Here is a 24,608-nt window from a genome sequence, read left to right as displayed (position 1 = left end):
CACTGGAATTCAATTTTAAAAATAGAACTCTTTACAAACCATTTCTTTACCTTTGATACAGAAAAAGAGTACTAGTAACGACAGCACGATACAGCCACACAGGCATCTGCTCAGAGTATTCATGACAGTATCGACGTGCTAGATTATCATTGATGGAAGGTATCCATTGTCACTATAAAGGACAAATAACTAGAGTATGTCTATATCTTCTTATTTCACTCTCAACCAAGTTTTACCTCGACTGACAAGGTCACCTTTCATCCAAGAGACTACTCAAACTTCTATCACACTGTCCTGGGACGGATGGATGGACGGGGTAGACATTGGCGATCCACCACTCATTGGATACAAGGTATACTACAAGGAGGCACTTCCAGATTCTTCACAATGGATCCGTCTTGATCGAGGAAACGCTTTGAATGTTTCTCAAATGATTGATGGCTTGTCTCCTGACAGGGATTACTTGTTTGGTGTCTCTGCAGTGAGGGATGGCGATGGAGGAGAAGGACCTCTGAATAATGTGACTGCTAGTACTTCCTGTTTGGGTGAGTACAAGCACATAATACCAGGGAGATGACAGAAACTTGCGATATTAGACCATGCCCCTCTCCCTTCTAGAATATAGGGTGAGAAAATCTAGCCGCCGTCCAATATTATTGTTCTAATGCCCTCCCAAGGGATCGACATTTCGACGTCCTCCCCACCACGTCTGACAATTCTGGCCCCGTTTCACAAAACTTGTCATCAGTGACAAATTACAGTTTTTGTTATAAGCTAGTGAAATCCTTGATTCTGATTGGTTATCAGCGAATGTGTCACTGATTTTTGTCATTTGTCATTGAAAAAAGGCTTTGTGAAATGGGTCTCTGATTTCCCTCCTATGACCCTAAAACAACAACACACCTTATCAACTTTTTTGGCATCATGCTTGGGGTTATTTGTCGTCAAGACAAACTTCCGATATATTCGTATTCATTATAATTCACTCATTATGTTAATCGGGAACCTCCAAAAAAAATGTCGGAAGCAAATTCATCAACAATGATCCATTCAGTACCAGAAACTGTCAAACCTGTTACAATAATTTTAATTTCTATGCTTAGAAAGAGGCATGGGGCAAACACCTTGATCACAAAGATACAACATTATTAACCCCTCTTTGTATCCGAAGATTGGCACCCCTCAAAGACTGAATAATTTCATGCGTAAAGCGTCAAGTAATGCAAATGTTTTAGAAGTTGATATAGTTCAAGGTGATACATCTCAGTCTTGTCATGTTTCGCTTGTCCAATCATTTCAAATGAAGTCAGGAAATAAATCAACCAAGTAATAATAAAATAGGATTACTTGTATTGTTAATGTGATTCTTTAATTTAAGGAAGATTCTTCATTAGACAGTGTATTCATTGAATCATGAAGAACTTCTTATATCATTTATCCAAACAGTTCAATCAAATAAATTGGCACCAGTGTTCATGTTCTAGTTAAGCATAATGTGATAGCTATTGTTTATGTTTGTTCGTTATTTTCATTTCGTTGTTCTTGTTTCAATGTACGTGTAGCCCCTACCGGAGTTCTATCACATGTGACAGTCCATCAAGTGTCATCTCCTGAACAGCTCCTTATTACATGGCAGGTAAGATCAGCTATCCTAGGGTGTCTCGAGGGCAGCCCTCCACCCCCCCCCCCCCCTCCTCCCCCGGCCCCACCACCACCCCAGCCTCCCACTCAAGCTTCTCAAAGAGAAGACAAAACTTTCATTTGTTTGGTATTAGTAGACCTTTTTTTTTTTTTTTTTTTCATCGACATTACATGGATGTAATATTATATCGACAATTCATTCTTCTTCCAACTCGACTTTATAACAACAGCCATTTTCTTACAATCTTAAATCACTTTTGCACCTCCGGCACATCACCACGGACAAATTTTTCCGGAATATTACTCCCTACGGACTATAAACCCAGGCCCAGACAACTACCCGAGGAAAGGTCTTTGGATAAGTATCACTATTTTCATCACCCTGAGGGTAAGGGGGTGGTTTTAGGGAATAACTTTTCCAGGATAATTTGTCCTAAGGAGTATTTGTCCTAGGGGAAGTTGTCCGAGATATTTTTCCAGTAGTCAACCTGTTACATACACTTTGCCATCCCTTTTCTTTCAAAGTCTCTAACGGCTGACGGTGCTATTGCAAACTGTCGTAGTGGTTTTACGAACACTTCCATCTACTTCTCTTCAACGTCCGATGTCTCTTCTCAAGGCTCAGTACAGTTTCCTGTTGATTCTGCTGGTAGTTACTACCTTGGCTCAATGGTACCTGACACTCAGTACTCGGTTTATATGACATTGTGGAACAAAGATAGCGAAGGTCCACGAAGCCAAGCGTCGTTTGGGATGACTTCTCAAACACAAACAAGTAGGTTAAGTTCATACTTTACAAATGGTCAAACTATTATGTAGATGTTATTATTGAATATGCCGGGATGCGTTATTTTTTCGGCGGCACAGATTGGGGTTAGGTGCGTGTTGAGTCTATGAGAAAGTTTAGGGTTAGGGTTAAGGTTAGGGTTAGGGTTAAATCAAGACCTCTTTTTTTAAAAAAGCCCCAATCTGTGCCGCAGAAAAAATGACGCTACCGGGATAGGGGCGGACTTGTAACAAACTATGATGTGCGGTTTAATATAGTGGATCACTCTATCAAAGATGGCATTTTTACCCTTTGTACTGGATATTCTTCTTTGTTTTCACATAGAATAGATTAGAACAGAGCGTAACTCTACGCATGGTGTAAACAAAAGTCTTTAGTGGCTAGGCTTGTGGAGATAAAGGACGCGGTAAATCTCCGTAAAAAACACACACCCCCAAACCGCCGCGTCTTTTAATAATTTTACTGTTAATGCATGGCAACTGCATGCGCGCAGCGAAAATCCTGTACGTACGTATTTATTGAGCTTTTTACGCGTATTATTTATAACGTCTTACGCCATCATAATATTTTTCTTTAACGCCGTGGTTTTACGGCGTCTGAATGAGTCTTCAAATTATTTTGATATTTATTTATTTCTGATTAGACAGGGCGACTCATTATCACCAATAATGGTGGTCTGTCAAACATAATGAGGAACAATAGTTTTAAAATAATAATAATAATAACAAAATCATGAACATAACAGCCGAAAAAAAGAATACGTAAGAACACGTATAAACTATAAACATAATTTATATACAAAGTATTTCGTTATGGTTTGCTGTGCTTTTAAAGTACTAGTATATTTCGGTATGTATTAGACTTTGGAAAAAGGCAACATATACTTTTGAGAGTTCATAAACAAAGTATAGAAACTATCATACTTGAGCTTAGTTAAAAAAAGATATTAGGGATACCAAGATTGTTATATACATAATTATTTACAAACAAATACAATATTACCAAATAGTAAATCACTGGATAATATGCAAAATGAATGCATGTAATCTAGTATAGTAATCGAATCTACACTCTTAAATAGCATTAATTAAAAATATTTCAATATATCTATAACTGCTAATAAATTATATGAAATCATTCTTTCAGTTTGAAAAGCATTATGATGTTTGTTCTGCTTCCTAGGTGTCTCTTCATCTATGGTACCCTGGGCCCTGTTTAGTATTATTCTCCTTATTTGTGCTGTCCTTGTCGTCATCGTTCTCATTTTCCGATGGTAAGCTTACATTAACAGGAAACATACAATAGTTCTTTGTCAATGTATTCAACACATGCATGTGATAATATTGAAGAAAACTTCAAATTATACATGTAGTTTTCGGCCACTTCGCCCGGGCCATTATCGTTTCTCTCTCTCTCTCTCTCTCTCTCTCTCTCTCTCTCTTTCTCTCTTTTCTCTCTCTCTCTCTCTCTCTCTCGCTCCCTCTTTATTTTTTTCTCTCTCTCTCCCTCCCTCTTTCTCTCTCTCTCTCTCTCTCTCTTTACACTCTAAAAATAGAGTGCAAAATCGCTGTTTAAAAAAGTTGGGTAAAGTATTACCCAACCTTGTGCCAAACACCAAGTCCCTTCGAAATGTCATTACACTTGCCATAGTGTCATATCAACATTCGACTGTGCGCATTTCTGGGGTAAGAAAGTGACGATGCAGATTAATATTCGAACCACGCGTTGGGTAAACACAAGTTTTGACACCTAAACGTTGGTATTATGACACAACTGATGTTAAAAACTATGATTGAAGCGCTAGCGTGGTCGATCGTTCCGAATCAGTTGTTCGTCGAATTAATCGTGTTCAAGATCGACAGAAGATGGACGACTTTGTTCGAAATAGACTACGATCATGCACTTGTGTCTTTCCGCAGCATTTATTTGCATGAATGCGTGTAAATCTTCTCAATATGGACATGAAATTCCTCATAATTCTGGACAATATATTATTCGTATGGAGAATGTCATCCGTGATGCAGTCACCTACTGCGAGCACGCCAAGCGAAAGACTGTCTAGCCAAGAGAGAGAGAGAGAGAAGTCTGCTATTTATACACTACACTACATATAACATGTACCTTTCCAGCCAACTCCTCGGACAAATTTTCGTTTTTACCCAAGTCTGTGTAAAAAATAAAAAATCACACAGGTTGGGTTAAAATTTTACCCAACTTTTGGGTAAAAAATTACACAAGAACAAAGTAAACGAATATCCAGGATGAGTTGGGTAAGAATTACCCAATGTTGTGTCAAAAAGGGAACATGGTTGTCGTTGGGTAACATTTTACCTTTTACATTGGGTTAAATATATTGCACATTAGTTGGGTAAAACATTAAACATTTGCTGGGTAAATGTTTACCCAACCACCCCTGTGTCAAATTTTACCCAACAAACATGCATGTTCCCTTTTTACCCTCGTACAGTGTAAAATTTTACCCAATATTGGGTATCTTTTTTTTAGAGTGTACCTGTCTTTCTGACTCTCTCCCTCTCTCTATCTCTCTATCACACGAGGTCCATATCATACCCCTCCCCTCGCCTCTCTTACTTTGTTTTCCCCTCACCTGGCATATCCCAATGTAGCGATTCAATGAATTGAAATTGAGAATTAATGAGATCGTGAAACATGAAACAACGATGAATTAGTAGTAACAACAAAAAAACAATAATAAAAATAATGATAATAATAACTTCGAATATCACTAGCGATATTATTTTCGATACTATTTCCGCAATGAGTAATATATTTAGCATTAATAATATTATCATTAACAAAAATAATAACAAAAACTTTAATCATTTTGAAAACTTTAATAATGATAAATTGAGTCATATTTACATGTTCTAAGGGCAGCCACATTATACCGCTCTTCCTCCAAATATATTGAATTGCATTTAAAATTAGATTAATAACCTAATCACTGATGACATTGTCAACGGGATGAATTTGTTTTTCCCTTAAACTTCTTGTTCCAGGAAAAGACGCAAGGCGGACCCCCAACCTCCCGAGCCACGAGCCAATCCTACGACTGAAGATCAGCCAATATATGAGAACCCAACCTTCGATGGGTCGCCTCCTGTAAACGCCTATGAAAGTTTGAAACGTTTAGAAGACAACACTACAGACGATGCTAACATCAATGTCAAGTAAACAAAAAAGAAAATTGGATTGAATCAAAGAAATTGGACACGTCTGTGTACAGAGGTGTATCTAGAAATGACTCAATAATATTTAAAATCTTAAATCAACTCAAAAGGCACTCCTTTTAGTACATACTACTAACCGGCAACCGCCCGCGCCATTTTTACCCCATCTTTCTCTTATCTCTCTCTCCCTATCTCTCTCTCTCACTCTCTCTCTCTTTCTCTCCCCTCTCTCTCACTCTCTCTCTCTCTCTCTCTCTCTCTCTCTCTATTTACCTGTCTTTCTGTCTCTCTCCCTCTCTGTCTGTTTGTCTCTCTCTCTCTCTCTCTCTTTACCCGTCTTTTTTCTCCCCCCCCCCCCCTCTCTCTCTCTATCTATCTCTCTATCACATGCATTCAATATCATACCTCCTTACTCTCTTACTTTGTTTTTCCCTCACCTGGCATATCTCAATTATAGCGATTCAATGAATTGAAATTGTGCATTAATGAGATCCTCAATCATGATATAATTATAATATTAGTAACAACAACAACAATAATAACAAATAATGATGATAATAAACATCAATAATAAGATGATAGTAATAATGATAATGATTATAATAATAATATCATTGACAAAAACAATAATAAAAGATTAATAATAATGATAATCATGCAAACTTTTAATATTGATAAATTGAGACATATTTACCAAGGGCAGGCACATTACTATATATATATATATATATATATATATATATAAATATATATATATATATATATTATATATATATATATATATATATATGTATATAAAGTGCTCCTTCTTCAGAGATATTTGTTGGCATTTAAGATTCCTTATCGCTGATGACATTGTCAACGGGATAAATTTGTCTTTTTCCGTAAATCTCTTGTTCCAGGAAAGGACGCAAGACGGATCCCCAACCTCCCAAGCTACGAGCCAATCCTACGACAGACGAAGATCAGCCAACATATGAGAACCCAATCTTTGAAGGAAAAAAATAAAACAGACGCTACCATCAATGTGATGTAAAAATCTGAATGAATCAATGAAATTGGACTTAAGTCTGTGTACAGAGGTGACTCAATTAATTCAAAATCTTGAAGCAACTCAAACATGAAAGGCACGGAATGTTTTACTGAATGACTGAAAATGACCTCCGATGCCAAAAGAACAAAAGACAGGCGAAGAAAGATGTCACAATTTAATTTGAAAATACATATTTTAAACAAAAGCAGAGATATGACCAATCTGATTAAGATGTGCCAATTAGCTAGGCTATTCCGTTTCTTACATTGTAAGATTTGCATTAACATTTTGGATTCTACTGTGTCCCTTTCTTAAAAGAATCTCTATTGCATGCAGTATCGCATTTTCATTATTCAACAAGTTTACAATCATAATAGGCCTGAATGCCTATTCTTAGACTATAGTCCAGAAAATTGTTTCTTGGAAGTCTCATTCCTTATTATATAAATTTGTGTACAAAAACTTCCAGAAGGATAAGAGTCCTATCGAGGCTAGTAATTGTTAAACCCACAATATAATTATATACTGACTACTTTGTATCATAGCTTATCTTTGCCTCACCTAACATGATGATATGGTAATGAGTCATACTTTAAAAGTCCTCTTTTTAAATTCGTAACACTACAAACACGAGCGATAAGATTCATTTCGTCACCCCATATAATTGCTTATCATGCAAGTGCTTCAGAAACGTGTTAAGGGTATATACAATTTTTTAAATCAGTTCAGAGACTTGCCAGTTGTTGAAGAAATCAGTTTCAGAGACTAACAAGATGTTAAAATATATTGTCAGGTAATTTACCGAAATCCTTTGTTACTGTGTGTACCTTGAATAATCATTTGTACATACTTTATGCATTACGATATTTTATCATAATTCTGTTTAAAATGTTTAGATTTAAAATAAATGTCGTACTTTATTACTATGCTATAAAACCTGGTACCCTGTCCACAAGCATTTTTGCTTTTAAGGGTATCCCACGGTTTCATATTATGTATTTTTTTTCTACTGTTAGTTTGCCTTGCTTGTAAATATTTGCATTTTTTAGTTATGGAAATAAATGAAATTGAATTAGATTGAACTGACCTGAATTATTATTATTATTATTTTGTATTTATTTATATATATATATTTTTTTTTTTTTCAAGTTTTTTTTTTTTTTTTTTTTTTTTTTTTGGGGGGGGGGGGGTGATTATTTTATTTGCGTTGAGATAAAGAACCAATGTTCCTGTATAAATCAATTAACCTATTAACTGCTGAATTCTGCCGTACCCATAGGCTTTCACACAGAAGCCACCCGGTTCCAGAGTTATAATAGGAGAGGAGGACATGAATGTGGAGGGTGAGGGGTAAAGGAATGCAAGAGGGGGGGTGTTGGTCAGGAGAGGGGGAGTGAGGTAAGATAGAGAAGGAGGAGAAGAGAAACGAGAAGAGAGGAGGGTGAAGGAATTGAATGATTACAAAAATAGACCTACTGGAAAATAATTGCATTTGACAAACGACGAGAGATATTTGAGAAATAAAAGGAAAGGCGAACATAAGAGCAAGGTAACCTAGTGCTTAAACTGAACTTGAATATTCCACAAAACTAAGTGATTTCTATCACATATGTATTTATTTATTCATTTATTTATTCATTTATTTAGTCAATCATTTATTTATTCATTTATTTACTTGTTATTAAAAAACAAGTAAGGTTCAGAACCAAATTATGAAAAACCGTTAAGAGAGAAAGGAAGTATGAAATACTGAGGGTAGCCAAAAGAAACTGGCTCCTGGCAAAAAGGTTTTCCTCACTAATAGGGTTTACAAACTTATACAAACAATCAGTTTATGTTTATTCTCTGATGATTATAGGCCTAATGGATTAATAAAATAATCATTAAAATAGAAACATGCAGCAAATTAAATCGCTACCCTGAATAGCGGGTCTGTAGTTTTAAGCTATATGCGTAATGCGTGCATAAATGTATAAATCACTGGCGGATCGGGGGTATATCTGCCTCTGCAACCAGGCCCCCCAAGCTCCGCCATTTTGTCCGGATCCATTAGAAGCCAAAATAAGCTACCTTGCATAATTCATGAGCCTTATGAATTATGCATTCTGTAGAATGCTCCCCGCGAAAAGTGTACTGGAATGATGTTCACTACATGGTAAAAGACAATGCGCGTATCAGCGTAATAAGAGAGGTCAAATAATCTACTGTACGGAATTATGGGTAATTTATTCATCACGCTGCGCGCTAGCAACGCAAGTGATTCAGCGAATCAGCGTGGAATATTCTGATGCGATCACCGTTAGGTGAAATACGCGCTCGAACTTGTATTATCGATCACCAGTATAACAGCTGGTGTACCCAGGATGCATCGGGAAGTGGACCTTAAAGTTCCACTCGTTGTTGTGTTTTTTTTTTTTTTTTTAAGGTTTTAATGGCGTGTATAATTCATTTCTGAATATTTACGCCAACTAAGTAGCCTTTGAAAACATCATTACACCTCTACTTATTATTATTCCAGCATAAATTTTTCTGAAAATCTCTTTATTGTCCAAAAAATAATAATAACCATCCAGTTTCACAGATCTCAGGCTTGCTAAGCTCCACCCCTCATACCCAGGATGCATCGCGATATGGGGGAGTGGCCTTAACTTCATTGAATAAGAAATACTGTGTCGATCTATTCCCTTTTTAGTCTATCAATAACTGGGTCTGTTTTTGTTTATTAAATCAAACATGCTATAAGCCATATAACAACACATTCTCTGGCTATGATTTTACATTTTTAATATGCTGATGTATAAAGTTTCCTTATTTTAGACAAACAAATTATGTGGCACAGTGGATGTTTTTTTCCCCACCCACTCTCATCGTAGTACCTTAATGATTCCCTTTCTCTCTCTTTCGTAAATTATCTTCTGCAACTGAAGGTTTGTTGTCTTGACTAAATAACCTGTTGCAGTTCTTTTCCGTCTCACTTTTAGTCGTACTTGTTATTACCACTCATTTGCATGCACTCGTTATCAACTATGATCAACCATTCCATATTCACTCCATTACTGTCCACATTTCAATTGGATTCTCTTCACTTTTCCTTTTTGCAACCTTTGCAGGAGCTTTGAACATTTTTAATTTAGAGACCAGAGAGACCGGAAAGTATGTTAATTATTTTATTCAATTTTGTTAACTTGGAAAGTGAAACATTGTTTGATTTCAACATCTTGACATAATTTTTTTGTAAGACAATGGAATTTAACACTGGAAATTTCGAATTTGAAAAAAAAAAAAAGACCCAGAAGTGTTTCCAGGGTTTTAGTTAGGAGGCCCATGTCCTTTCTAATTTTATTTTTAAGAATAGTTTTCTCTTTTGTATTAATTTTACATTGGTATACCTTTAATTTCTCTGGGAAAACTACCCCCTTCCCTTAAAAATCAATACTGCCATTACTTCTAGCAACAGTAATTCTATAATTCAAAAGTTTTCATTTTCTAAATCCTTCTAATATAAACATATAACAAACATAATATTGTTTACACTTTTGCAACCTGTTACATGGTCCATGTAGAAACAACAAGAGGATAGCAAGCCCCCCCCCCCCATGTTTTCTTTAGCTAGGAAGTATAAAACATGATTCTATTAAAATTAGCAGTTTGGATACGAAAGGCATGGATGATTAGCAGTTTTCATATTTAGTGCATTTAGAGGGTTGTCTTTCAAACCTTCTTACATACAATACTTGAAGCAGCAATAATATAATAATCTAAAAAACTTCTAATACAGAAGTCCATAGAGGTAAATGAATTTAAACATGTATAATTACAATTAAAATATCATTGATTAATTCAATCTTTGATTTAGACTGATCTTTATCACTCAATTTTCAAGGAAATTTCTTTCTGCCCAGTCCTCAGTTTCATCCTATAAGATGGTAGTTGACATTGTTAAAATGTTAATGTTTATTCACTGATGATTAGTTTATCTTTAATTATTTGAATGTTGACAAGGTGATAAATTCATTAGTTTTGTATGTGGTATTCTACAAACATATAATACAAGTAACAAATAAATATAGGTTTTCCCGCCCAACTTCGTAAACTTAGCATCCGAATTAACGTTATGTTCATTCAAGTTCGTGCGAAATTGAATGACTATGTAGATCAACATTCAAAAAGCTAATTGCATCGTTCAATTTGATTTAGTAGCATGCGATTTCATACTCTTGTCACGGAAACGTGCAAAACGAGCCTTCAATTTAGAAAAGCATGCAAAGAGCATTCAAAATCGTGCCGGACAGACGGTGGTATGTATTCGAGCATTCAATTTCGTGATTAGGCATCCATATGTGACATTTGTGCATTGCTTTTCATTTGATGTTAATTTGTCACTTAATATACTTCTGTTTAAATAATTTAATGCTAAGTTTACTTGTAGGAATGATTATGGGTATTTGTTAGCAGACATCTGTCATTACACAGGTAACTGTCCCCAGAGAAGGTGTACAATTTGTGACTTCTCTTCTAAGAACAAGCTATATAATTATACACAGATCCTGGACAGCGGTAGAGTTGAGCTTTAGACATGGACATGATGGAAACAAAATACAATGATGAATAAAGAAAAAGATGTAAAATGAAAAGAAAGAAAGATTACCTACTCAATCCAGATTGATTATTAAAAAAAACATTTAAAAAATACCTCATTTATAATGAAAGATATGAAGACATGACTGTATAAAGAAATGTTTCATCAAAAATAAAGATCGAAAGAAAGAGAAAATATTGAATGCACTATAAATATATCAGACAAATAAGAAGATTGTATAATGTGAAATCATGTCAGAAAAGTAGAGAAAAAGAATAAACAAATGAACATGAAAAAGTGAATATCCGAACAAACATCGAGCCTCATACAATAATTATGAGGTTTAGTTTTAATTTGAATGACCCGATTGCGAAAGAGGTTGCCCATAGACGAAAATGAAACCGCAATTCGCCAAAGAATTGTCCTCCCACTCAACTTTGGCGAAATTGAATGACGCTAACGCATTTCCAAATTGACTGAACCAAACGTTAATTTGAATGTGCTTGTTTCGAAAATTTGGTGACTCGAAACGAAATTGAATGCAAAAAGTTTAAAAATGAAACAGGGGAGCAACGAGTGGAGAACATTCGCTCGAACATGAATGCACGTTAGTGAAATTGATCGCTGCTTTGACGAAATTGGCCGGGAAAACCTATAGTATGTAAATGTTCAAGTTTAAACCCATCTCTACTGTCCTCTTTCATTATATGAGGGTGGCATCTTTAAGAGGTAGTCCCATGTAGATGTCTTCTGCATTCATCAATAAAGTTGTAGCCTAGTTTTCAGAAGAAAGGGCTGTAATGATAACCCAAGTCTGTTGAATGGAAAAATAAAATAAGATACAGTGTATAAGAAAATCAACAACGATTAATAAATAATAACATACACCCTGATACCTGCCCTGACAAAAAGAGGAAGGACTAAAATTCACTTGGAGTTCTAGTGGGCAAACCTAAACTATTTTTCCTACAAGACTAGTTACTGCTCATGTTAGATTATTTCTGATGATTCCATTAAGACGATAGGCCTGCTAGAGCTTGGATCAGACAAGGTATGAAATAAGTAATACATGTACAATGTACTTGTAATGTAAACTTGTGCTCATAATTGAATAATACTCAGTTAAGTATGGGACATATATGACCAAACAACTTGGAACAGAGAATGTACTGGAAATAATGCAACTGCAACATACATTATGTAGACTTTTATTTCATCTATATTGACATTTTATTTTTAATCTAAATCACAATTGTGATATTCAGTCAAGTATTCTTTTACAAGTCAACGGACAATGAAAAATATATTTGTCAGATCTATAACTTTCTGCATGATATGTGTTCCAAAATAGTTTATTTGGGGTACCTACATGTATATTAGCACACTTGCTTGTATGAAGTGTAGTAGGCCCGCATTTCTAGATATGATCCGTCAATATCTGTTCTTTGTTCCTCTCCTGAGTTTGTAAACCAGCATGCCTTCATCGTCCACTGTAGAGAAGCATCATCCTACATGAGAGAAAACAATGTAGGTACTTCAATTTAAAAGCGATAATAATGGATATACATCAACCATAATACATCCTATTAACAGACTTTCTTTAATTTTATTTTGTGTTCTTCGTCATCTTAATTGCTCAAGAAGTGAAAGGACCACTTACAAAAAAAAGTGATGAGGGGTTCTGTGTATACTCTACATGTATGATCATGTAGTGCTTTGAATGTGCAATAGATATGGTTCTTTTACACACAGGACCTCCTGTAAATAAGGACAAATTTCCTTTGTAAACAAAGAAAGGAAAGATATCAATATTTGTGTGCTAAGTGCAGAACTAGAATAAAATATACCTCCACAATATACGCTGTCAACAAAAACTTAGTTCCATTTCCTTTTTAGTGAATTAATAGGTGGTCATTTAATATTTGTGTGCTAAATAGCCTGAACATTTTACCTGCATGGGACTTTCTGCTTCATCTTGCAAATATAAGAAATGTTTTAATGTCCACTCATCAGTTAACTCCTTCCAGATCTTCATCAGTTTCATTCTGTTGGAACAAAAATTTAAAAAAATCGATATGACAATCAAGGCGTCCCTTTCTCCATAACAAAATAAAATAGATCTAGCATATTAACTATTTTTCATGTCATGGTTGGCCTTAATTTTAATACGGTGTGGAAATCAACATTCCAATTTAATGGACCACAGTACAAATTAAAATTAAATGGAAGATTAAACTTGTGCTTCAAAAAGTGCTTTATATGGCCTATACATATAGTAAAGTAGTCTTAAGTAAAATTGGTTTATTAAGACAAGAAGAATTGGACTACATAAGTAAACATAATTGTGGACTAGTAGGGGTCTTCTCTTACACAAACAAATAGATTTATCAACATGAACTGCACAATTTGGAGAAGAAAAAAATCTCTAATATATTAAAAGAATTAATAGGGGTCAGGCGCGTATGCAGGGGGGGGGGGTTGGGGTTAACCCCCCCCCCCCTTGAGCTTTTTTTATATGTATGTTTTTTCTGGAACCCCCCCCCCCCCCTTTTTTTAGTGTTGATTTTTTTTTTTAATAAAATTTTTTTTAAAAAATCCTAATGGATGACCTAAAAAAGATGCCTCCCCCCCCCCCCCCCCCCCCCCTTATTCAGCGGCTGGCTGAGTTGTTGCAAAGTTTTTGGCCCGATTTCAAAATGTTAACCCCCCCCCCCCCCCCCCCCCCCCTTGAAAAAAATCCTGCGTACGCCACTGATAGCTAGGGTCTAGATCTAGGCTCTAGACAACTTGACAAGCACGCTGGACCCACACAAAATCTAAATATTAAATAAACAAATCCTAGTGTTGATATTTTTTAAATAGGTCTAGACTCTAGGTCTATATATCTATATTTTATTAATAAGTTTCAGGTTTACATCTAAATGAATAGGATTTGGAGTTGTTTGATTATCAATGGTCACAGATAATTTTGGTCTAAATAAAGTTGACACGCACCGCGTATGCAACTGAGCGAACGGATGGCACCGATAAAGTAAAGCCTCAAGTCCACATCTAACTTTGTTAGACCTAGAAGGCTAGAGTCTAGATCTACTAAAGATTTTAACAAGAATTAATCCACTTGGATTATCAAAAAAATCATGCTTCGTAGATTACTTTAAGGTATAACGTTAAATCTAGATTTAAATTAAATCGGTGATTCGTGAATTATAGATTCATGATGACGATCAAATCTCAAATAAAACTTGATTAGAAAGTTTGATCTTGATGCAAATGAGCACCGAAATTTCCCGGGTGGGCCTGCCGGAACCCCTCGGGGCCCTAACTGGAGTACTAGGGTGAAATGACAGCAAGCCGCAGTCAAACTACTTCATGACGATGAAAATAAAAGTGCAATTTCAAGAGCAATATTTTACTAGTCTTTTCCCCAAAAATCTGTTGAGAACTGTCTCCAAATGTAACGAAATTACCGTACATCACGAAGACTATTGCAGCTTTTTCAAAATTGATGACTAAATTCACTTAATCTACTCATATTTCAATCAATTACTCACCCATTCTCAATGAACTAACTCTTCTCAGTTTGTGCGAGTGTAGTAGCGTCGTGCATAAATCTGCATAATTAAAGTGACGCAATGAGGTCAAATATATTATCCGGTTTCTTAAACGATACTATCGATAAAATACATATTCATGAGGCTCATATCCAATCAAAAAGCCGCCTCGGTAGCTTATTTTGTCTTCAAATGATCCAAAAGAGGCGGAGCCTAATCCCATTCGTCTGCATGGTTTCCGCGCGTGCTGCTTTCCGTCTAGTAATTATATTTAAACGTCTTTGTCTGCAACCCACAAGGGGCGCTAAGGCGGGCCAATGGACCCCATTCGTAAAGATAAAAGCGGTTCCAAAGAAACCCTTTGTGGTGTTTATGTCTTTCTTTGGATAGAGTGTGTGTGTGTTTCTCAGGGCCCATAGAACGGAGGTGAAAATGGGGCACCTTCTTACACTTATTCCAGGCACATATAGAAATGGAGGGAAGGGGAACTTGTCATAGTAAAACGGATATCTCTCAGATTTGAATAGGGGCAATTATAGGAGGTGAAGAGGGCACTATAAATTCATTCTAAGCTACCTTTTTATTATGAGGGCTGCAGCCCCAAAGCACCACCCCCCCCCCCCCCCCCCCCCACACTCACAATCACATGCACAAGTCAACAAACTAATTACCACCACCACCATCACCACCCAATCGATCTAGCTCGAATCGCACTCTCTCTTTATTTAAACGTAGATGGAGCTGTAACACATGAATTTTACATGAAAATGGATTGTTTTCATCGGATTATGAACAGTTTCTTTCTACTCTCCGTCGCGTTTTTCTTTTATTCTCTGGCCAGTGAGGTGTCAGTTTGCACATACTACAGTACGTATTTGATTTTTCTTAAAGTAATATCTAATGAAAAGAACGTTTTCTTTGACGTATGCAATCTCGATATCTCTGTCTACTGTATTCTGCCATTTATTTTCTTCATAGTTGTCCCAGATATTTGTTTTTGTGTAGGGGTCTAGGGCCTATGGTGTTTTACCGTAATGTGGCTAATCGCAGAAACTTTAATGGAAAAATAAAACATGGAGAATGGAGACGAAGTAGACATGGTAGATTTAGATGAAATAAAGGCGCTAGTTCCGAATTCTATCCAGACTCTGACCCAGAAGGCAGAACTCCGGCGTGGACATGGAGATACCTTGACCGAATTTTTTGTCTCTTTCGTTCGTTAAGCCTCTTATTTGGGTAGGGTCGGCTCTCTCTTTAGAGACGGAAGCCGACTATACCCATTCACTTTCAAACACCAAGGCCATTGATGGCCAAATTTTTATCCCCCCAAATTTCATTTTACCTCATGCATATCCAATTTAAATGATAGACCTATTGTAAATTAGGCCTAGAGTCTAGATCTAGACCCTAGGCTATAATAAATCTGTTCCACTTACCAACTTGACTGAAAAAATCTGTTTAATGGTCCCCTTTTAGGAAATTATGGGTCAAAATCGAAATCCATGTTGAAAATCTTGCAAGACGTATTCTAACTCTCGCTGCGCATGACGTCATCTAGAGTAGCGGCTCCGGTGTGCGGCCGTCCAGTGGGAATTGCCGATTTTATTTTTGATGCAATTACTCACAGAATACTTCAATACCGTCAATAGAGAGTTCATATATTTAGTTATTAAATAGAAGGCACAAATAACGTAACTGACCCACAGCGTGGTCAGTACTGTCCACTTTAGAAGACGTAAAAGTTGCCCGGTTTGCGGCCGTGCGTAACCCGGTTTGCGGCACGCGTACGTCACAAAGCTTTATGCGCTACGTCACGATCAAAGCATATACCAAATTACTACGGGTAACCCAAATTCTCATGTTTATCTGTTGCTACGGTAAATTTTACAAGTTTTAAACAATTTCACCTTTTTACTGAATGGATCATCCCATACGGGGGTACGTACTACTAGAAACTATCGGGTCACAGCGGGTACACACATCAGCACACATACCATCATACACGATCCCGCATGTTATGTGTGTATTAACACCCCCGCCGCAAACCAGAAAATCACGTAATTACGTGCCGGTTTGCGGCCACCCCATGCAACTGGCCATGCGGTGGCACAATCAAAATATCTGCGATAGGAGACAGACCACAGCCATCATACTTCCACAAAAACATCAAATTTCACCTCCAATCGGACAAATATCGGACAAATAGAGCTACAATATTGATCTAGTCATGCCTCGATCTCTTAACTTAAAAGTAAGCACCTGCTGGAATTTTCATCGCCGACTGGTGCCGTAGATTTCCGACATCGCTGACGGATACTCCGTACCGACAAGAGCATCTGCTACGGACGTTTTCGGCAGCGCAGAACTTACCGGGGAATCCACGGTAGGTTTCAATGAATATTATCGAGTCATTTTGATTTTATTTTGAAAAGTGATACCCCTGGCCGCAAACCGGGCTATGCCGCAAACAGGAGACTCTACTCTAAATCTCATCTCTTCTAGTCTACGCCGAAGGCAAAATGATTATGAAGGAAAAACTGTGCGCGAGCTACACGTTCGTAATGGCGTAATGATAACGGGGCATAAAAATATGGCCATAAATGGCCATGGTGTTAGCAAGGGAATGCGTGTAGTCGGCTTCCGTCTCTAAAGAGAGAGCCGACCCTACCCAAATAAGAGGCTTAACGAACGAAAGAGACAGAAAATTTGGTCTAGGAGATACCCTACTAAAAAACCCTACTACTAGACCTAGATCTAGATTACCTTCATCGATTGTTCAAATAATGGTCCTGGTTTAAAATTCGATATGTTTGTTACCTGTTTCGTTTCAATTTTCTGATCTTTTTCGGAGTATTTTTCCTAAAAACAAATTTATAATATAAATGTACTTTCTCACGGGATTCACCGTCATGGCAGACTGAAGCACAATACAATTGCATTACCGTCCTGACACGTGACGGTGGGTGCGGGCGCGCCTGTGTTAAGTTAGCGACTGTAATCTTAGTTTACGGTCGGTATTTAAACTGAACACACGCGCGTCCGCACCCCACCAACTTGTAGTTGTGACGGTTTTGAGAAACGAACCCCCAGGTAGGTCTACAGTGTATTTTTTTTTAATGCAATTCCATTACAAGAACTTAATTTATCATTAAATTCATTTTCTAGTTGATGCCAGGTACTCTCAGCCAGAATCAGGCTTGCCGAACTGCTCGTGGTACAACAAAAATGCCTGCTGCAAAAGAACAGAAGTTACCGCCGTATTGGGGAGTATGTTCAAGGTAAGCAGGGAAACCTGTATAGAAAAACCACTTGAGGGAGACAAGAAAGCAGTCCTTATATGCAGGTGGTCTCTATGTATAGTTCATGTTAGCTCAGAAGTTTAGGAGTCAATTTGAGCATTATCCAGAGCAAGAGGGAAACAAAAATCTGGTCTTTATAGACAGGTGGTTGCTAAAGAAGGTTTTGTTAAAAAATGTTAGGAAGGATATAACACTTTCATGAAAATACATTCTGCTTCCTGTTTACTTCTCTAATATCAACCGGGATGTGCAACACGCTCTAACAACAATTAATCTGCATCAAATTCCTGCACTAATTTATTTCTGAACTTCTATCAGGGATCCAACACAATACCTAAGCCTAAGTCTAACCCTAACGCAAACTTAAAACCCAATTCCAACCCCAAACATAACTTTGACAAAATGAAGACCCGAGCAGTTGTCGCAAGCAAATATTGTGTCACTTTCACCATAATGTCATATTTGGACCACTGTCAAAAAGTTTCTTTTCTTTTCTTTCTCAACAATTAGCACTTTGTGTTCTAGATGCATCTTTTTTCACCACTACATTTCAATTTTAAGCTAGCTAACCCGGGGTGTGTTTCGCAAAGACTAAGATCGACTTAAGTTGGACTTAAACTGTTCATGCCACTAGTTCCTCTAACCATTCCTGGCATTGCAAGGGATGTACAAATCGTGGTCACAAATCCACATTTATTTCTTCAACAATGAACTATCAAAAAAAAAAAATTCTGTAGATTTGTGACATCCCTTGAAAGACCAATACTGAGAGCAACCTTTGGCATGAATGGCCTGCTATAGTTCAAGTCCAATTTGAGTCGATCGTAGTCTTTGTGAAACACCCACCCCCATAAGGCCCAGTTTTTCATTGTTGCTTTCTTTATTTCTGATCTGCAGGTGGATCAAGCTACAAATTCTTGCCGCTACCATCTGAACTACATGATGTGCTATTTCTGTAGCCCTGAGCAAATCAACTGGTATGATACGTAAGTATAATTTGTGTTGTAATAATAATGGTAGTAGCGGGAGGGGGAGGGGGAGGGGGAGGGGAGAGGGATGGAGGAGGAGGAGGAGGAGGAGGGGAGGGGGAGGAGGGGGGAGGGGGAGGAGGAGGAGGGAGACGAGGAAAAGGAAGGAAAAAGAAGAGGAGGAAAAGGAGAAGGAAAATACTACTAATAATAGTAATAGTATAGTATTAATGACTGCTTTGAGAGAAATAGTTGTTTTTATACGCTCAAGGGAAGGTTAAAATTGTGCTATTGCCCCGAGAGCCCCGAGAGCGTATTAAAACAACTATTTCTTGAATATTAAAGCAGTCATTAATACTTTTATATGCCGAAAACAAAAGAGTCAACTAATGACACCACCTTGGCCTTTCTCTAGTTTATCTGCACGGTTGTTTTTTATGAGTGTATCTTTGAGAGTAGACTAGATCTAGATTCTAGTCTAAGCAAGATATTTTTACAATTTTGGGGGTGGGCCGGCCCTGTGGGGAATAGAGAGAAGAACCCGCGCTTTCATATGACACCTTACTTATTGAGTATCACCTTCAGGATCACAAAAGATAAAGGTTTGAATCTCGAATTGAAAAAAAAAAAATTGACTTTTTTTTGCATGGTCGCGCAATGCACGTAGACTGCATAGAGGCTGCATTGCGTGTAATCTCTATGGGAAGAATATAGCACACAACATCGGGTGCGCGATCAGACACCCTGATAACTAGATCTATTTTCGTCTACGTCTATGCTGGTACTCCATTTTCAGCAACTAAACCAACATGTTTATGGATAATTTCACGTACCTTTTTGTTGTTCTTGCTGTCAGCGAGTCTTGCATTTGATAAGTTGAAATCTTGGGACAGTTTCTTTAGCCATTTTTGTCTTGTTTGGAATTGTCTTGTCTTGTATGAAAATACCGACCAATTCTTCGCACACGTACGGTATCCTCGATCGCTCAAACCATTTTTTAACATGTAAACCTATGGGGTAACCATGGAGACTGAACTATTTTCCCGGTAACCATGGTTACTGGGATTTTAGAACTGTTTTAACCGTGGTTACTTGGAATTTTACAGAAATAGTTAAAGTTTATGAATGCAATTTCGACCAATCAGATGGCTGGATTTCTTAAGTGAGGTATATAATCATGACTATTATTATTATCATCATCATTATCATGTATATCATCACTAATATTTTTATCATCATCATTATCAGTACTATTAATGCCAGGTGTATTTGTACTGAGCCTAGGTGAAAGAACAAATTTTTTGTTCTGTTTTTTGTTTTCAGGAGGCTATACATCTGCTCAGAATTCTGTGATACGACCTTCGAACAGTGCAAGACAGGATATTACAACAGCAAACTCATCGGAGACCAGTATCGTGACGGACGAGCCTTTTGTGAGGCTAACAGCTTCCATGTAGTGCCCGGAAGAGAACGTTGTTTCAACTATGACCCCACTGTCTTTGCAAACGCACCGTTGTCCGTTGGTTCGATCATCTTAACTCTCGGGCTCTCGGTGTTAGTTCTACTCAGTGTGCTCAAGTAGCTGGATGTTTTTATGTTCCCCATTGTACTTTTGAAATAAGAAAATAAAAAAAATCTATTGACCAAATAATTGTTGATGCATTCGACATGAGTACTAGGTTCTGGCCTCAAGAGATCTGGTTGTCTTTGTTTTTTGACTAACTTCCAAAATGTCTGCAAAGTATTAGTACTTTATTCTTCTTAAAGTAAAGATAGTACTAAGATGTAAAAAAAAACAAAAAAACTAGGACCTTATTTGATACAAGGCATACGTTGACTGCACTTTTTATTTATTACAGTGAATGATTTTGAAGTATGGATAGAACGGTAAGTACTTATTTTTGGAGGTGTTGCGGTATAGTGGTTCATCCACTTGATTCTCAGTCCCATGGTCGTGAGTCCAAATCTCAGCCCGACACTAACATCCTTCTACAAAACATTAATCCACATTTGCTACTCTTAACCCAGGTGTAAATAGGTACTCAATATGCTAGAATGCTATGAAAGGGGTAACTATGCTCAAGCACCAGGAGTGTCGTAGCATTGCTGACATGTGCACTATATAAGAAGCCACCTTATATTATTTTTAGTCTTCAAAATAACAGAAGTCTCAGGTACTCAATTACATCTCAATTACATTTTGGTTCTCTTATTCTTTCTTAATAAGCAGTTAATAATCAATCAGTATTGTGCCATTCGATGTATTCTATAGTGCAATATTTTAAAAAGATATAAAGTAAATTGTTTAGTGTTTTTCTTCTATAACAACAGACATTTAACAATAACGCTGACACAAAAATGTGGCTCTGTCTTGGTTGAAGGCTGAAGGCAACAAAAAAAAGAATTTCAAAAAAGAAGAAAAGGAAATCTTAGATGCTGCTTGTAAGTGTCGGCTTGCATGGTGATGTAGATATACAGTAGGCTTGTGGGTGCACCATGTGAGAGAGAGAGAGAGAGAGGGTTGAGGAGTCCTGGAAAGGACTGTTTGTTATCTTTCTTAGCTTATAGTTCCAAGGAGAACTATAGCGCTTGGAGTTCTAAGGAGAACTATAGCGCTTGGAGAGGATGAGTGGCTCGACATTTCGAACAGGTTGACTATCCTTCGTCAGGAGTAGAGAGTAGATGGCGAGCGTGACCTTAGGCAATCTCAGAATACCTTGCTGGCTGAAAATAGATTTTGGTTTTGGTTTTGGTTTTGGTTAATGTCTGGTAGTAATTTAATTTATGGCTGAAGATAATTATGTAAATAAAATGACTTAACCTGCAACTGTGATCTGCTGTGAGCAGTTTTATATTTGATATTTCAATGTAAATGTACAATAATACATTTTTTTTCCCCCCATCAGTATGAAAGCTGGGAAACAGTTTAACTAAATATTCATCCTGGTTTTTACTTGGTTTTAAGATACATAGTAGAGTTGCAACATCTACCGAGAGCCATAAACTTGTATCTCTTATTCCTCAACAATAAGGCTATGTCCTTCTGAAACTAAGCAGACGAAATTTTAAAATGTAACTCCGTGATTGACCCTCACGCAGTCTGTAGAAATGTTGAAATGATTATTGTATTCAAAATCGTGTGCAAAGTATTTTGCAATTGATGATATAGCGCATGTAGATTGAACTCGGTTTATGTGTAGATTAAATTTATTGTCATTTGAGAGCCAGAAAGGAGCATGTATCTCTTATCCCTTTACAATGATTTAATGTCCTGATGAATCTAAGCAGACAGATGAAATATTATATCGCCCAGATTGACCCTTACCAATTTTTAAAAAAAATTAGAAATGTTGGAATGAATATGTATTCAAAATCGTATTCAAACGTGTATGCAAACTATTTGTCATTCGATTATATAGTACATGTACATTGTGCTTGAGTTATATATAATTTTATCATCAGATGAGAGCCAGGGCCAATTTCACAAAACGTTCATACATCTAAGTTCATGGACATCCCATTGAAACACAATTTCTAGAACACATGCTTCAAAGGGATTTCCAATAAGTAATATTTAAGAAGGTTTCGAGAAACAGCCCCCTGAAGGCATGCACTCTAGGTATATGTAAAAGGAAATGGTCGAACGCCCTTCTTCTAATAGTGAGTTCTGACTCTCAACAGACAGTATGTGACATTTTCTTTCTTTTTTTCTCCCAAATATTTGGTTCACTGTTGGACTTTCTCTAATGTACATGAAGGAGATTTAAAGACTTAGAATTTTAGGTATTTAAGGTGTATTTGTCTAATCTTTGATTAAGACTATTCTTACTAGGGCCCGTTACATTTTTTTATGAATGAATAATGGATATTAGATAGGGACACATGTAAAGTTCTTCTTTTTATAAATGTGATAATGTGTATTATATTTATATTTAGCAGTTTTCTTTTTCTTCATAAATCATGTTGTGGTGAGCTGACTTTTGTTGCTTTAAGAATTGCTGTTCTCTTTGAAATATCTGATTGTAACAGAAGCAGATATCCTTTTTACTAAATGAGTGAAGTGTTTACCTTGGATATTTATATTTTAGTTGTGCAATAAATGTTACTTATTATTATTATCATCATTATTGCAATAGATGTGCAATTAGATACCTTGCAATTGTGTATTTCAAAAACTGTTTGTATTGAATAGCTTGCCATGTTGATGGTAATGTATTGTAAAGACAATAGGAGATGTGTGAAATGTACTGTGATACTAGCTAGTACTGTGAATAATTCATATCTTGGTATAAATTAAAGTTGTATTTTGTACTTATTTATAATCTGATTAGATTGAAATATAGACTAAAAATCTTGTACTAGCCTACTTTTTGCAGTTGATGATGTATTCTCTTGAAATGTATTTTCTCTTTTGTTATGACATAGCTTGATTTAAAAATATCTGTAGAAATATGTGATATCTCAATGCTTTGGTTGTTCATGGACTTTAGATAGAATGTGAGTGTATATGAATATTTCTTCAGTTGAGATCTTGTTTCCAAAAGAGGAAGAGAGAAAGGGAAAGAGAAAGAAAGAGGAAGACAGAGAAAGGGAAAGATCTACATAGACAGAGAGGAAGGTGGATAGTGTGGAGCCAAAGATTAGGAAAGACCGACGGAGAGGTCAAGAGGGAAGGGGAAACAGAAATACACCCAAAGAAAGAGTTTCATGTTCTTGTAGGGAGAAATTGTTGAGCCATAGAGGGCAAATCAACCACGAGTGTCAAAGACAGCAGAGACTGACAGATAGAGAGAGACGGACAGAAAAAGGGGTTCACTTGATATTTTGTTTACATATCAGGAAGAAAGGGGGCTGGAATAGAGAGAAAGGATAGAGAAGGGGGAGGGGGGTTATGAACCTAAAGATTTAAGGGCAAGGCCGACAAAGAGGGAGAAGAATGAAGAATGTCGGCTATTACTGTAAATGTAAATGCACATAGATCAAAGATCTACATCAATGACATAAATGTACATCAAAGCATTTTTTCCTCCATAATATTATATGTACTTCAGGCTCATTAATAATACAGTCTTTCTCACCACTTTTTTTGTATCAATAATGTACAATGTCAATGTAATGTGCTGTATCTTTTGACACACAGATAAGCGAGTACACATTGGACCTTTTTCATCCCCACCTGCCATTCATTCACACATACTAAAAGAATTCATGGATATGTGTGAACAGGCCAGCCCCTACATGTACACCATCACATGTTACACATTCTCATTCAGATAAGAGGTGGTAAACCCCAGCAATTTCTCCCCATGGAGCGGAGCATGGGCACTATCATGTGCACATTAGCAATTGAATACAAAGACCGGGGTAATAATAATTACAATGTAAAGCGCTTAGAAACATAGTACATGTATTAAGCGCTATACAAATGTGACTATTATTAGTATTATAAAATAACGCTATTCAGTGCCATACGCTTCACATATGTGTATCATACAACACAGCTAGAGCTTAGTGAATACATGCAGACCTGTGTTGCAAGCAGTTGCCATCCATTTATGT

General features: G+C 36.8%; 2 protein-coding genes and 1 long non-coding RNA gene across 3 annotated transcripts; 2 read left to right on the top strand and 1 right to left on the bottom strand.

Annotated features, from left to right (window-relative positions):
- Positions 1-196: 196 nt before the first annotated feature.
- Positions 197-7,728, top strand: LOC105443864. The gene is made up of 6 exons (XM_030987669.1): positions 197-545; positions 1,563-1,636; positions 2,167-2,416; positions 3,611-3,701; positions 5,449-5,619; positions 6,522-7,728. Exons 1-6 carry the CDS (start codon positions 197-199, stop codon positions 6,625-6,627), a joined length of 1,041 nt encoding a protein of 346 aa, XP_030843529.1. The 3' UTR covers positions 6,628-7,728.
- Positions 7,729-11,996: 4,268 nt separating this feature from the next.
- On the bottom strand, positions 11,997-15,066 carry LOC115924463. The gene is made up of 4 exons (XR_004064317.1): positions 14,783-15,066; positions 13,183-13,276; positions 12,601-12,739; positions 11,997-12,045 (listed from the first exon to the last, which is right to left on the bottom strand). It is a non-coding gene; the product is annotated as an uncharacterized LOC115924463 (long non-coding RNA).
- A 452-nt stretch (positions 15,067-15,518) lies between these two features.
- On the top strand, positions 15,519-21,441 carry LOC100893293. Its single transcript, XM_030986571.1, has 4 exons — positions 15,519-15,649; positions 17,948-18,060; positions 18,979-19,067; positions 20,373-21,441. The coding sequence occupies exons 1-4, from the start codon at positions 15,544-15,546 to the stop codon at positions 20,629-20,631; spliced, it is 567 nt and encodes a 188-aa protein (XP_030842431.1). The 5' UTR covers positions 15,519-15,543; the 3' UTR covers positions 20,632-21,441.
- The last annotated feature ends 3,167 nt before the right edge of the window (positions 21,442-24,608 follow it).

This window comes from Strongylocentrotus purpuratus, unplaced genomic scaffold (assembly GCF_000002235.5).
Source record: "Strongylocentrotus purpuratus isolate Spur 01 unplaced genomic scaffold, Spur_5.0 spur5_scaffold_16, whole genome shotgun sequence".
Taxonomy (NCBI): domain Eukaryota; kingdom Metazoa; phylum Echinodermata; class Echinoidea; order Camarodonta; family Strongylocentrotidae; genus Strongylocentrotus; species Strongylocentrotus purpuratus.
The sequence above is the reverse complement of the archived record's forward strand: the minus strand, read 5'-3'. Positions and strand labels throughout refer to the sequence as shown.

What these genes read in the sequence shown, in the direction of transcription:
- LOC105443864 (XM_030987669.1), top strand. Translation starts at nt 197, where the DNA reads ATGTCTATATCTTCTTATTTCACTCTCAACCAAGTTTTACCTCGACTG. An exon ending in AGCTCCTTATTACATGGCAG is followed by an intron (nt 1,637 to 2,166) that starts GTAAGATCAGCT and finishes TTTCTTTCAAAG; the next exon opens with TCTCTAACGGCTGACGGTGC. An exon ending in GATGCTAACATCAATGTCAA is followed by an intron (nt 5,620 to 6,521) that starts GTAAACAAAAAA and finishes CTCTTGTTCCAG; the next exon opens with GAAAGGACGCAAGACGGATC.
- LOC100893293 (XM_030986571.1), top strand. Translation starts at nt 15,544, where the DNA reads ATGAAAATGGATTGTTTTCATCGGATTATGAACAGTTTCTTTCTACTC. An exon ending in GTCAGTTTGCACATACTACA is followed by an intron (nt 15,650 to 17,947) that starts GTACGTATTTGA and finishes TTCATTTTCTAG; the next exon opens with TTGATGCCAGGTACTCTCAG. An exon ending in TATTGGGGAGTATGTTCAAG is followed by an intron (nt 18,061 to 18,978) that starts GTAAGCAGGGAA and finishes TCTGATCTGCAG; the next exon opens with GTGGATCAAGCTACAAATTC.